We start from the raw sequence: 13,050 nt of genomic DNA on the forward strand, positions 1-13,050 counted from the left end.
GGACTCTTCCATGAAACTACTTTTCCAAGTTTTAATAGCATTGATGTATATTTGCTAGCCCTGGGGTACATGAATTATTAAGCATAATTACTCATTTTTTTATTTGCATGCAAGAGAAATTTAATTCACAATACTAAACATACTAAGCATACCTTTAACATGATGAACCAAGGACACAATGTGTTGAATAAATGACTCTGAAGTGCTTTTGCTGGCCTGTGGCAACTTAATGTGGTCAAAGATGGATCGGAACTCTTGCTCCTTCTTGACAGAATGGACAAGTGTACTAGCAAGCAGCCTGTCTTTAGTCAAGGAAGCAGGTCTGGAACATATTGATAACACACACACACAAAATATACCATTGGTTTAAATAAAAAAATGGTATGTTCAGAAAGTTTAAGATAATTAACTGGAATATTAACTACCCACAGATTATTTACTGGGGATCAATATGGAATTACCTGTTAGAATCATCAAGAGGAACAGGTGCCATTTTGAGTTTGACTTCAGGACGATGAGAATCACTCGCTATCATTTTGATCCTAAGTGGGCTTTCCTCTCTGAAGGTAGATTTTTCCCGTGCATCCAGATTCTTGTGTAGAGGGGGACTGTAATCAAAGAGGTCTTTGAGCTTTTCAGACTTTACCTGCTCAGGTGACTGAGTTTCTTTCTTTACTGTTATTCTTTCAGAATTTTTGTCTTCTTCTTTGTGCTTATCTTTTGTAGTGCTAGGCCTTTCCACTACATATCCAGTCTCTTTAAGTTTATAATTTTTTTCTTCTCTAAATCCATCACTTTCTCTATTGCCTTTCAGTGAAACTTTGGACTTGTACTTGAGTCCTTCCTCCTCAGTATTCCGGTGAGATGCAGTAGCAAAACTTTTACCCTGATCTGCGAGGACTGACTTCCTGAACTGTCTATAATCCTCTGTCTCCTCTGTGTCATCCCCTTCTGAATCATTAAACTTTTGTTTTCCAGACTCTTTATCACTGAAGTAATCTAGAGCTTCCTGATCTTCCCATTCTCCCTCTGCCCTCCCTTTCTCTGATCCTTTCTCTTTTGAAGCCTCTTTATCCCTGGTATTACCCCTATCAAGCAGGAATACTCTAGACTCTTCATCTGTGAACCTGCGAATAAGCAAAGAAGAGGATAGTAACTCTGGATTGCATTCACTGTAGATCGCTTCCATATTTAAATGTGTTGCCCAATCCCTCAGGACCAGCAAGAGAGAAAAAACCCTATTGAAAAGTGCTTTTTCAGATCCCACTTTTAAAAATCATTGAAAGTATCCATATAGAACTTATGTACTAACTTTTAAAATAAATTTACATTTGACTTCTGAAGTTTAAAAAGTAAAGCCAACCAAAAACCTGTCCTATTTAGTCACAATCCACAATTCTGCACTATCATGAACTTCTAGAGATTGCCTGAATTTAATTTTTGAAGCTAAGAACCACTAAGGATAATACACATTATGTTAGAATTCTATTGATAACTACCCCCCAAAATTCAGACTGTTTCACTGACTTATCTATTAATATAAACAAGAGTTCACACAAATGGATTTAAATACCATTCCAGTAATACTCTTTATGAGCATCACAAAACAGTTCATATCTACTTGCTCTACAAAAATAATGATTTCTGGCACTGTTTCATAGAAACTAATGATCAGCTCAATCATAAATTCTAGGTTGTGCAGTGCTATTCCACAAACAGCATGTTTCCTCTATTTTCTCACTTTTAAGTCAAATCACAATATATGAAGCAACCAATTTTCATTGTTAGCAACTTTCAGCAACACTTGAGATCAGACTTTAAACAATGTTATCTGTTCCAAATGTCATTAGTCAGTGAGAAATACCATTACCTTTTGTATAGTCAGGCTGAAATCATTAAATATTGACAGCCAGACTGTTTATGCCACCTAAGAACATGCAATATAGCTGCATTATTTATGTAGGTCACATTCTAATAATGAAAAGAACAAAATAAGCCTCCAATGCTTTAATAAACTAAATTTCTAAAAGATTTACAGTTATTAACAACATGTATCATTTAGTTATGCTCTAAGCTACTCAACTTCTCCTCATCTGTATTTTTAATTCTGGACCGAAAATGGTAAAATTAAGAGGAGAAACAGAAATTAGTGGTTTTTTTTTTTTCTTTTTAAAGAGACAGGGTCTTGCTCTGTTGCCCAGGCTGGAGTGCAGTAGGCACAATCATAGCTCACCAAAGCCTTGAACTCCTGGGCTCAAGAGATCCTCCCACCTCAGCCTCCTGAGTAGCTGGATACATTAATTTTTATTAAAACACTTAGCTTCCAAAGTTCACCAGATAAAAGTAAAAACAATTTGGAATTATCTTAAAATGAAGGAAGTCAAGAGTAAAAACCGCTAGTTAAACATGTATCACAAATTTACATCTTTTAATTCCAAATAGAACTCAAAGAACAAAAACAATATTATACTGTAGATTCTGTATTTTAGTTTTTACCTTTTTAAGAACTTCCCAGTCTTTGCAGTTTCCTGATCTCCACCATCAGGATAAAACGAGGAACGGCCCCTAGACTCATCTCTTGGAGCATTCTGTGGTGCGATTGTCTTTGCAGGACTTCTTCGTGAAGGGATGTGATGAATTGGACTATTCTGAGAGGGACTGTATCGACTAGATCCATTTCCAACAGAACCAGACCCAGACCTTTCAGGACTATGCTGAATGGAATGTGAATGCTGAGAAGGAGTATTTTTTGCAGAATGAACTGTACTGAGCATGGGAGCATCAGAGCAAGATGAACTCTGACTAGGTGGTGTAGCAATAGGTGAAGGACTATGGGGTGATCTAGGACTATTATCATAAGCTGAAAGGCCAGGCCAAATATCACCGGATGTGGCTGATGACTTATTAAATTCATCGATAGATTCAGATGGGTCATGTTCAAATGTATCTTTCGGTTCCTCCTGTGATTTACTTTTCAACGGACTCTCTTCTTGGGGTTCCCCTTCAGCTTTTTTGGTTTGTTTTTCCTGAGACCCTCGTCTTTTAGAAACAGGAGATTTGCTATATGGGGATGAAGAACGAGAAGAGGATGATCTTGGAGACCTAGAAGATCTATATGACCGGCGAGATCTGCTTCTGGATCTTTGAGAAGAAACGGATCTTCTTTTTGGACTCCTGGAACGTGAACGACCTCGTCTAGGACTCCTAGAGTGCCTTCTATTCCAGACAGGTCTATAACCACCTCGATGGTATCTACCTCCTCCTCCTTGATAATACCCTCTACCCCTTCCTCTGTACCCGTAAGGTCGTCTCATTCCTCTATTATTTCTGTAATCACGACGATAATCTCTAGAATACATACGATCTCTACTACGAGACCTTGAATATGTTCTGGAACGAGACCTAGAACTAAAAATGAAATAAATATCAATGCAAGAAAAATAAAGCATTCCATCTTACCATTCTAAATACTCTGGTTGAAAATAACATGTAAATAAATGGTAAAGATAAAAATAGACTTTTTTAAAAAACCTCATCTGTACAAAAGTTTATGGTTTCTAATCAAAAAGCCTAAGGTAACTACTGAGAGAATACATTAAAGACCTTAAAAGTAAAGGCACAAAACACACACACACACACACACGTGCGTGTGTTATATATATATCACACACATTAGGACATATTAGCAAATTGTAGTACATCTAGGCAAGCACTTAAACTGATAATTGTGAAAGAATATTTAATGGGATGACATAATATACAGTTAAATGGGGGAAAAGATTACACAAAACTGTATCAGTGAGATACTATTAATTAAATATATACATAAAATAAAGTTAAGCCTGGGGGGAAAAAAAGAATAATCATCAACTACTATTAATTCATAATGGGATTATGGTCATTTGTATTTTCAACTTCTGGTTTCTGTTTTCTATGCTAAGTATGTATTACTATTTAAAGAAAAATAACCAGAATTGTTAATTTTTTAACAAAAAGAATTATTTTGTTAGAATTCAAAGAATCAAAGTCGGAAATGAGAAACTATAAAACAATACGCACAGATTTTTCACTGTCAAATTCTTGCATTACCCAATTCATCTCTTAACATTGTGGACAAATACAAAGAAACCTACCATATATAGTAAAATTTGAGACCTGGAGTCAGACTAACTGGATTTCAATCCAAGCTCTGCCATACTAGAGCTTGTTAGTTGAACATTCTCAATTTCTTGCTTACAATAAGGGTAACAACAGATCCATTTCACAGAGTTCTTATAGAATAAAATACATTTTGGGGTTTAGCACTGTGTTTAAGATACGCATTCAACAAATAATAACTGATATCATTATTTTAAAAATTTAAAGCACATTAAATCACCTGTATCGCTTCTTTCTAGAATGAGATCTTGATCTTGATCGAGAACTAGACTGTGATCTAGACTTTGACCTTGAAGAATGTGATCTAGAATTGGAGCGACCCATTTCTTTTCTCCTAATCAAATGATAGGGCAAAAAAAGGTTAAAATTACAATATGATTTTTTAAATTTTATCTTATTTATTTTCAGATAAAATTTGATTTTTACAAGTTTCTCAAAGGCTATTATTCACCATCATTTTCAAATCAGTATTCAGAAGACAAGTCAATTATCCCTGACTAAAACTGTTTTCACCTGCATGATAGATACTGTAGATTAAAGACACAACTGAAGATTTTTATGGACTGCCCCACTTAGGTGCCTCAATCCAAAAAGGCAGCAGCTACAGAAGCCAGAAAGAGCAATGAGATCAGACTGCAGCAGCATGTTATGTGTTATTCCATGCCCAATACAAATGCCTACCTCTCCTGTAAGAAAGATAAATAAATAATAAAGGTATTACAGATAAGGCAACTGAAATAAAATAAAGTGTCACAATACTAACAAAAAATAAACCTACTAGGGCTGTTATCTTGTGTTTTATGGCCTTGAAAATGAGACTGAGCTGACCACTCCAAATACACAATACTGTCTGGAGTGGTACTATATAGTATACAGGACACAAAGTTTCTGAACAGCTGGAGCCGTGGGTCTGCTCTCAGTACTCATGACTCCAGAATAAAGTGGACTTTTGTGACGACTAGTTCACCCTGAAGCTTTGTTAAGAAGATATAAGAAGAATAAAATATAAAGAATTGGAGGGATTACTTCAAGAAAGATATATTAGAACTACAAGAAAAAAAACTTGGGCACCAGTAGTAACTTTTCCAAACACTACATAGTATCCAATGCTATAATTAGACCTCAATGGGTACAGAAATCAGTAACTGTCAGAACTAATTGATTTATAAGATCTACTCCTCACAAAATTGAAAAAATATACATACATAGCAAATCACTGCATGTACATCCCAAATGTCACATTTTCAACTTTTCAATGATTGAGATATCTTAGCCTCTCAAGCTTGTTTTTGCTGCATAGAACTATTTCCAAATTTACACTAACTTACCAAAAAGTATTTATTTCAATAAAAATCAACTTATTAAACTTCTAACAGCTTGCAATTCCCATAATACTTAAATAGCATCTCCTACAACCAAATATTTTTGAAGGCACTTATTTTACCTACCTAGACTTTGTTCAGTATAATAAAATACTATTTGAAGGTACTAAGATGAGTTCAGTTATAGAAGAGGTAATGGTAATACCTGGATAGTTCCTCATCAAACAATATAAATAACAAATTCATGCTGATTTCAAAACAGAACATAACTATCCTCTAATAGACTACCACCTTTGTCTTCTCTCACTCTTCTTCTGAATCCCAAGGGAGCAAGAAATACATAAAGACAGAAATAAAACATAGGTTCAGGGTTCAAAAAGGCAGAATAAGAATTCCACAACACAGAAGAAAGAAATTTAGCGTTAACATAGGGAGATCTGATACCTCGTAGAACACAAATTTGGTTTAGCAACTGTAGTTTTGACAACATCATGAAATTGGCAAAAACCAAATTTACAGCCTGTAAAGGAAGGAATCTCGGCAACTGGGAACTGCGACATTCTAGTGCTATCTGATTTCAAAATTCTGTCCTCCCAAACATTTTAAAAGAATATAAATACGTAATTTACATTCATTGCGATCAAATTTACTTTAAGATATTTATTTTTATCCCACTCTGAGATAATCAGACACACTGTAAGAAGAAACCAGAGCTGGAAATGATTTTGGAGATCCAGTCCAGCAATAAGGCAACATTCTTTTCCATTGTATTAATCCGTAAATAAAACACTACGAGTTTACTAAGAGCTAGAGATGCTGTGTTGTGCTGTATCTCCAGAATCTCTGTTCTTGGCTCTTGAGGCTTTTTGGATGGTAATTTCTGTTAAGGTTTCATGAATTCTGTAGGCTTTTCCAGTCAACAGGATGTAGTTGGGCTTGTGGCACATAAGCACAACAGGTATTTAATAAGTAACTATCAAATGAATGCATTCCCCAGAACCTGGATATTTTTTAAAGCAGCAAGTTTATTTTTAAAGGTTTGTGTTTTGCTTTGTTTTTTAATAGCTACACCTGAAACTTCAAAAACTAATGGAAAGAAAGCCTGCCTATCAAATAGCAGTCTAAAAGAAATGGATATCTTCTGCTCTACTGCAAAAATACACTTAGGAAAAAAGCTAAGAACATGGTCTCTGCATTTAAACTACATGAATTCAAACTCCTTAAGCTCCCTGAGCCTGTTCCTCAACTGTAAAACAAAGAAAATAACAGTGCCTACTTCGCAGACTTGTAGAGGACTTAATGAGTTGATAAACTTAATTCACTTAACACACCTAGCACATAAGAAACAATCAATTTGAATTATCTAAACACTACAGTAGAAACAAGTTATGAATCTCCTCTTGTTTACATTAGGGAAAATGGGTTAAGTAGCAGAGTTTATCTTGTATGTCCTGAGTCTTTTAGTAGATGTGTTTATAGAAATAGAAAAAGCAGGAACACAACCTGGAAGAAGACAGAAAAAGAACCTTTTTCCTAAAACTAACTTAATATCTGACTTACTTCATACAAGCCACCAAAATAAACAAAAAACTGAATCATCAATTCAGTAGTGACATTTCCTCAAAAAAGTCAAAAGTGAAAACTAGAAAAATGAATGCTCTTTACCTTGGCTTTAAGCAGGATCAAGAAGTCAAGTGAAGTCTTTCAGATACTGTAAATATTCCTCCTGGAGAGAATGCTCTGAGAGATTAAACTCTAAATTCAAATTCCTAGCGAAGACAAAAAAAACATTATATTGATTTATGTTAAATTAAATAACCATTATTTACAATGCATATAATGGGCATTGCAATAAACTCTAATAAATGCACTTACAATTTCAGGGAAGGAAAAACTAATTCAGGAAATAGGAAACTTTTAACCATAAAAGCCTAAAACTCAACTTTTTTGTAAACCACAATGCAGTAGTGTATTATGAAACTGACAGCATCTTTTTACTTTTAACTACCTGAATTCTAATTTTAGCAATTTGAGCTTTAGGAAACATGATATGTTGTCGTTCCATCAGAAAATTCCAAGGTAGCTAACATAATGCCATCTTGTTAGAAGGGCAAGGTAGCACAAGCCAGTAGTTCCAGTTACTTGGGAAGCCAAAGCAGAAGGAGTTTGACGCTGCAATGCGCTGTGACCACACCTGGGACTAGCTACTGCACTCTGCAATGCGCTGTGATCACACCTGGGACTAGCTACTGCACTCTAGCATTGGCAACATAGCAAGACCCCATCTCAAAAAAAAAAAAAAAATGTAATCTATAATTTTCATAATGCTCTACTTTATAACATCTAAAATATGAGTTTAATGTTCTGCTACTTATTCTCTTTGGTACTTCCTTTCACACAATTTAGTTTCATGTGAAACTGATTTTAAAATCCACATTAACAGCCATCATAGTAACTTCAAATTCTGTGCCTAAAAGCATCTTAATACATGTATATTCAAATAAAAGAACAGTCAGCAATGAAACTTTTATCTATCGAAAGTATTCTTCCTAAAATAATTTATCATTACTCTGTAAATACACTTCGCACAAAATATTCAAGTTACCAATACTGAAAAGTTTAGCTCTGTGTATATTCACATCAAGTATGTGCAAAGGATAGTCTAAAGCACTAGGGGAACAGAAACTAAAGAATACAAGATTAATATATGCCAGCACTCAGAAGAATTCATGAACAAGTTTAAATGGAAATCTGTAACTCTCACCAAGATCCAATTTTAAAAATAAAATGAGACGGGAAATACAAAGAAGAAATAGTAACATTAAACTGGTGAATCAAGAATAGTGTCTCCTAAAATATCCATGGCCCTCCAACTGGGGAGAGATTTGAAGTTCAGGCTAGGAAGGAGGAATCGGAACCTATTATGGGAAACATACTAAAAAAGTAGTAAAGTCAAAAAGCCAAGTAAGGTTGGGTACAAAACAAAAGGATTTCTAAAGGACATATAAGTTTAGTTTTTAAAATATCAAAACCCCAAGTGGCCAGAGGGAAAAAATGGCAGTATTTTAAACTGGAGTACTGATAAAAAACTGTATTCTGACCTGGAAAGTCATTACTACTGATTCACTCCTAGAAGTGATACAAGGCTCATTTTAGCTAACATTTTCCTAAACAATTTCAAAAGGCTAATTTCTATATATATCCAAAGAAGACTCAACTGCCAGATCTCTTTACTGCAAGTCATGATATGTTGAAGTTCAAAGAAAATAAACACTAGATACAAAAAACTGACAGAAGAGGGAACATAGGCTGTTAGGCCAGTGGATATACATTCCTGTTCACAATCTATAAATATATTCAAGTATCCACACCAATAACTCAAATAACACACAAAATGTGATACAATAAATAAATCAGTATCAAAGCTGATTAGTTCAGCTAATTTTTTAAAAATGAAAGTCTATATACAAAGCACAATACTAGTTACTATAGGAAATATGTCTATGTAAGTGGTCCCTGCCTTCCAAAAACCAAAGCAAGAACAGATATCAGCAATAAATCATAGTAAACTAAACATCTAAATACCAGCCATGTGCCAAGAATCGTGCTAGGTGACTTAAACAAAATAATCTCATATTTGATCCTGATAATCTCATGAGCTACATATTAATCCCATCTTTCAAATACAGAGAACTCTAAACTTTGCAAATAACTTGAAGTAAGTGCCTTACATGCCAGACACTACTATTCTAATGCTGGGAATACAGCATTTTAAGAAGGACTTTAAGTTCCCTACTCTCTTGAAGCTTTCAGAGAGGGGAAGACAGAAAACAAGAAAAAAATCAAATAGTGGCAAGTGCCACATTGGAGAGGGGGGAAAAAGTACAAGTTGACATGCAGAGGAGGTGGGCGGGGGCACTACTTAGGTGGATCCTTGGGCCCTCTTTAAGGAGGTAACATTTGTGTCTAAGGACAGGGAACACAGAAAAGATCCACAGAGTAAAGAGCATACTAGGCAGAGGACACAAACTTAGCAAATTCAGGACAGAAACACCAATACGAAGGTTGAGGCAATGTGATCAAGGAGTTGAGCGTATGAAATAAGGCAGCAGGAGGAGGAATGGACCAGATCAAATAGCATCTAGTAGATCACCAAAAGGGGTCAGGATTTTACTTGGTTGAGAAACCCTTGCAGGGTTTGCTTGGGTGAGTCACTCATCTGATTTCATTTTAAGATGGCTTCTATATAAAAAATAAACAGCAATGAAAAAAAGAGGCAAATTCAAGATGTGGTTTGTCAAAATGACTTGTTAATGGATTGTTAGGGGTGTGAAGTACAGAGTGAGGAAAAATAAAAAATCACTAGTGCCCTTAAATTCTAGGTTTTAGATTTAAACATCTCGGAGAAGGACAAGTTTGAGGGAGAAAACAAAAGATATGTTTGCCGTTTTTTGTGCCCATAGTCGGACTGTAAATGGTTAATCCAAAATTTGACTGAAATCTCCTGACTCCAACTCCAGTGCTCTTTCTTCAATACCCTAAAAGGTGCCTGAGGTGGCCAAAACCCAAATACAGAATTAAAAATGCCAAATTAATCTTCCCTTTATTACAACCAAGATCATTTAATAGATTCCCACTTGTTTAGAGAGATAAGGAATAAATTGCAGTATGTATCTTTAGCCAATTGATACACTAACCAATGAGGAACACAGGATAAAATAAAGCAGGTTTTTTTTAAAAAAATAAGGTTCTTAAATATCTAAACAGAGCCTATCTTTCATGAAATAATACATAATGACCAGCTAGAACATAAGTGATCAGAAACTAGCTAGAAAACAATTATATCAGGCCAGGCATGGTGGCTCACCGTGTAATCCCTGCACTTTGGGAGGCCGAGGTGAGCAGATCCTGAGGTTACGAGTTCGAGACCAGCCTGGCCAACATGGGGAAACCCCGTCTCTACTAAAAATACCAGAACTAGCCAGACGTAGTGGTGCACGTCTATAGTCCCAGGTACTCCAGAGTCTGAGGCAGAAGAATCACTCGAACCCAGGAGGCAGAGATTGCAGTGAGCAAAAATTGCACCACTGCACCCCAGCCTGGGCAAGAGCGAGGCTGTTTCAAAAAAAAAGGAGAAAATTTGATCAGAGCAAAGAAACTGGATTCAACAAAATATCCAAGACAAAGCCACCCAAAATGAATTCTTTAAGATTACGATTTCAAGCGTACTTGATCCTAGTCTTCATTTTAGCAGACTCAAGGAGTTTGGTCCCCAGATTGTTGTAAACAAAGTAATGCTATTTCCATCTTTTCAAATCCTAAAAATATAGCCCATGACTATTATTCCAGTTGACTAGATTCAAATCCTGGCTCAGCCATTAACTAACTGACCAACACTGAACAAGTTAATCTGTCAGCTTCAAATTCTGTTGGTGTTTTTTTGTTTTTTGTTTTTGTTTGTTTTTTTAAGGCTACTAATGGTACTTCCTTACAAGTACAGGGTTAAATGAACTAAGGCACGTAAAGAGCTTAGTTTAATGTTTGACTCATGGTATACAATCTAGCATTAGCCATCATTATTGGTAAACCTTGTTTAGGCAGCCTTTCTACAAGCTAACCACGTTTACTTAAAATGATTCTTGCATGTAAGGTTACCTTAATATTTTTGATACAGCATTAATCAGCATCATTTAGAAGTCTTTCCAAACATGCTTAATAAAATGTCTGGGCTGGATGCAGTGGCTTACGCCTGTAATCCCAACACTTCGGGAGGCCAAGGCGGGCGGATCAACCCAGGTCAGGAGTTCAAGACCAGCCTGGCCAACATGGCAAAACCCTGTCTCTACTGTAAATATAAAAATTAGCAGGGCGTGGTGGCGGTCGCCTCTAATCTCAGTTACTCTGGAGCCTGAGGCAGAAGAATCGCTTGAACCCGTGAGGTGGAAGTTGCAGTGAGCCAAGATCATGCCACTGCACTCCAGCCTGGATGACAGAGCAAGACACCATCTCAAAAACAGAAAAAGAAAAACTAGCCGGCCTTTGTGGCGTGCACCTGTAATCCCATGTAATCCCAGCTACTGGGGAGGCTGAGGCATGAGAATCACTTGAATCTGGGAGGCACAGGTTGCAGTGAGCCAAGATCACGCCACTGCACGCCAGCCTGGGCGACAGAGCAAGCGTGTGTCTCAAAAAAAAGAAAAAGAAAGAAAAAAGAAAAATTAGCGGGACGTGGTGGCAAGCGGGCGCCTGTAGTCCCAGCTACTTGGGAGGCTGAGACACAAGAATCGCTTGAACCAGGGAAGCGGAGGTTGCAGTGAGCCGAGATGGCGCCACTGCACTCCAGCCTGGGCTACAAAGCGAGTCTCTGTCTCAAACAAATAAATAAATAAAATTAAGGTGTTTGAAAACTCTAAAATACTACACAAATACAGGCTAGTACTATCTTCGTGTTAGTATACTGGCTGGTTTTCAGCCTTAGGGACAGTCAGAAGATATTAAATGCTATGACTGAGGTAACACTTATTACCTGAGTGTAAACAATTAACAAATTCATATCCAACAAGTACCCAGAGATTTTAGCTTCTTAATTCCCTCTTCTACTTATTTACTAAATAACAAACCACTGTAAATTACACAGCTGAATTCAGCTAGTGTGCAACTACTGATTTCCAACGTAGTTTCCGGAAACTCCCAGCCTAAGCCCTACATAGAACTGATAAAACTTTCTCCATTTCTAAGTCTTCTCATCACATAGTTAACCTCTTACAGCTTGCTGCCCACAAAAGTTTAATAAATTCAACCGAGGACGGGGACAGGGGCTCACTCCTGTAATCCCAGCACTTTGGGTGGGCCAGGCGAGTGGATCACCTGAGGTCAGGAGTTCGACACCAATATTGTGAAACCCCATCTGCACCAAAAATACAAAAATTAGCCGGGTGTGGTGGCGGGCGCCTGCAGTCCCAGCTGCTGGGGGGGAGGGGGGCGGGGGGCTGAGGCAGGAGAATCGCTTGGACCCGGAGACGGGAGGTTGCAATGAGCCGAGATTGGGCCACTGCACTCCTGCCTGGGCGACAGAGCGACATTCCGTCTCAAAAATAAATAAATAAATAAATAAACCAGACCTGAGCTGAGCCTACCAGTGGGCTACAGGTCTGTCACCAAGTCTTACAATACCACTGTTCTTCAAAGTCAAGAAGGGCTCTGGCTAAACAGTTTCCTTTGCCACCATTTTAATTACCTGAATTAAAGAAGATATTTCAGCGTTCACCACAATGTAGTGGTTAAAGTATGATATCACTAAGACGCTCCAAGATTGTTTACCATGAGCTACCTTTTTAAGTAACAAGGTCTCGCTCTGTTGCCCCCTCTGGAGTGCAGGGGGACGAGCATAGCTCCCCGCAGCCTCAACTCCCGCCGAGGAGTCACTTTTTCCCTCCCATCAAATTATTTATCCTGAATTGGTTATGATCAAAAATGCACAAACCTTGTAGCAGTTTTTCCTACGTAAAGGTTATTTACTGCCTAAACAGTATCCTAACATTTCAACTAGAGTCGAACTGAAATGAGAATT

The 13,050-nt window shown here is 37.1% G+C and overlaps 1 protein-coding gene across 11 annotated transcripts in view; it reads right to left on the minus strand.

Annotated features, from left to right (window-relative positions):
• BCLAF1 (BCL2 associated transcription factor 1) overlaps positions 1-13,050 on the minus strand; it is a 31,436-nt gene that overhangs the window by 17,046 nt on the left and 1,340 nt on the right. For 4 of the 11 annotated variants that reach the window (XR_001444478.3, XR_001444477.3, XM_015137373.3 and 1 more), the window contains exons 2-6: positions 7,146-7,249; positions 4,379-4,492; positions 2,497-3,408; positions 462-1,127; positions 153-322 (exon numbers count right to left, since the gene is read on the minus strand). Coding sequence is in view for 8 of the 11 variants with exons in the window: in XM_015137373.3 (XP_014992859.1) it covers positions 153-322; positions 462-1,127; positions 2,497-3,408; positions 4,379-4,482 (1,852 nt within the window). In the remaining 3 variants the exon portion in view is untranslated. The remainder of the gene's footprint in view (positions 1-152; positions 323-461; positions 1,128-2,496; positions 3,409-4,378; positions 4,493-7,145; positions 7,250-13,050) is intronic. The other 7 variants (XR_013416219.1, XM_015137374.3, XM_015137372.3 and 4 more) reach the window with 3 other exon arrangements.

The sequence above is a fragment of the Macaca mulatta genome, chromosome 4, assembly GCF_049350105.2.
Source record: "Macaca mulatta isolate MMU2019108-1 chromosome 4, T2T-MMU8v2.0, whole genome shotgun sequence".
Classification (NCBI taxonomy): Eukaryota; Metazoa; Chordata; class Mammalia; order Primates; family Cercopithecidae; genus Macaca; species Macaca mulatta.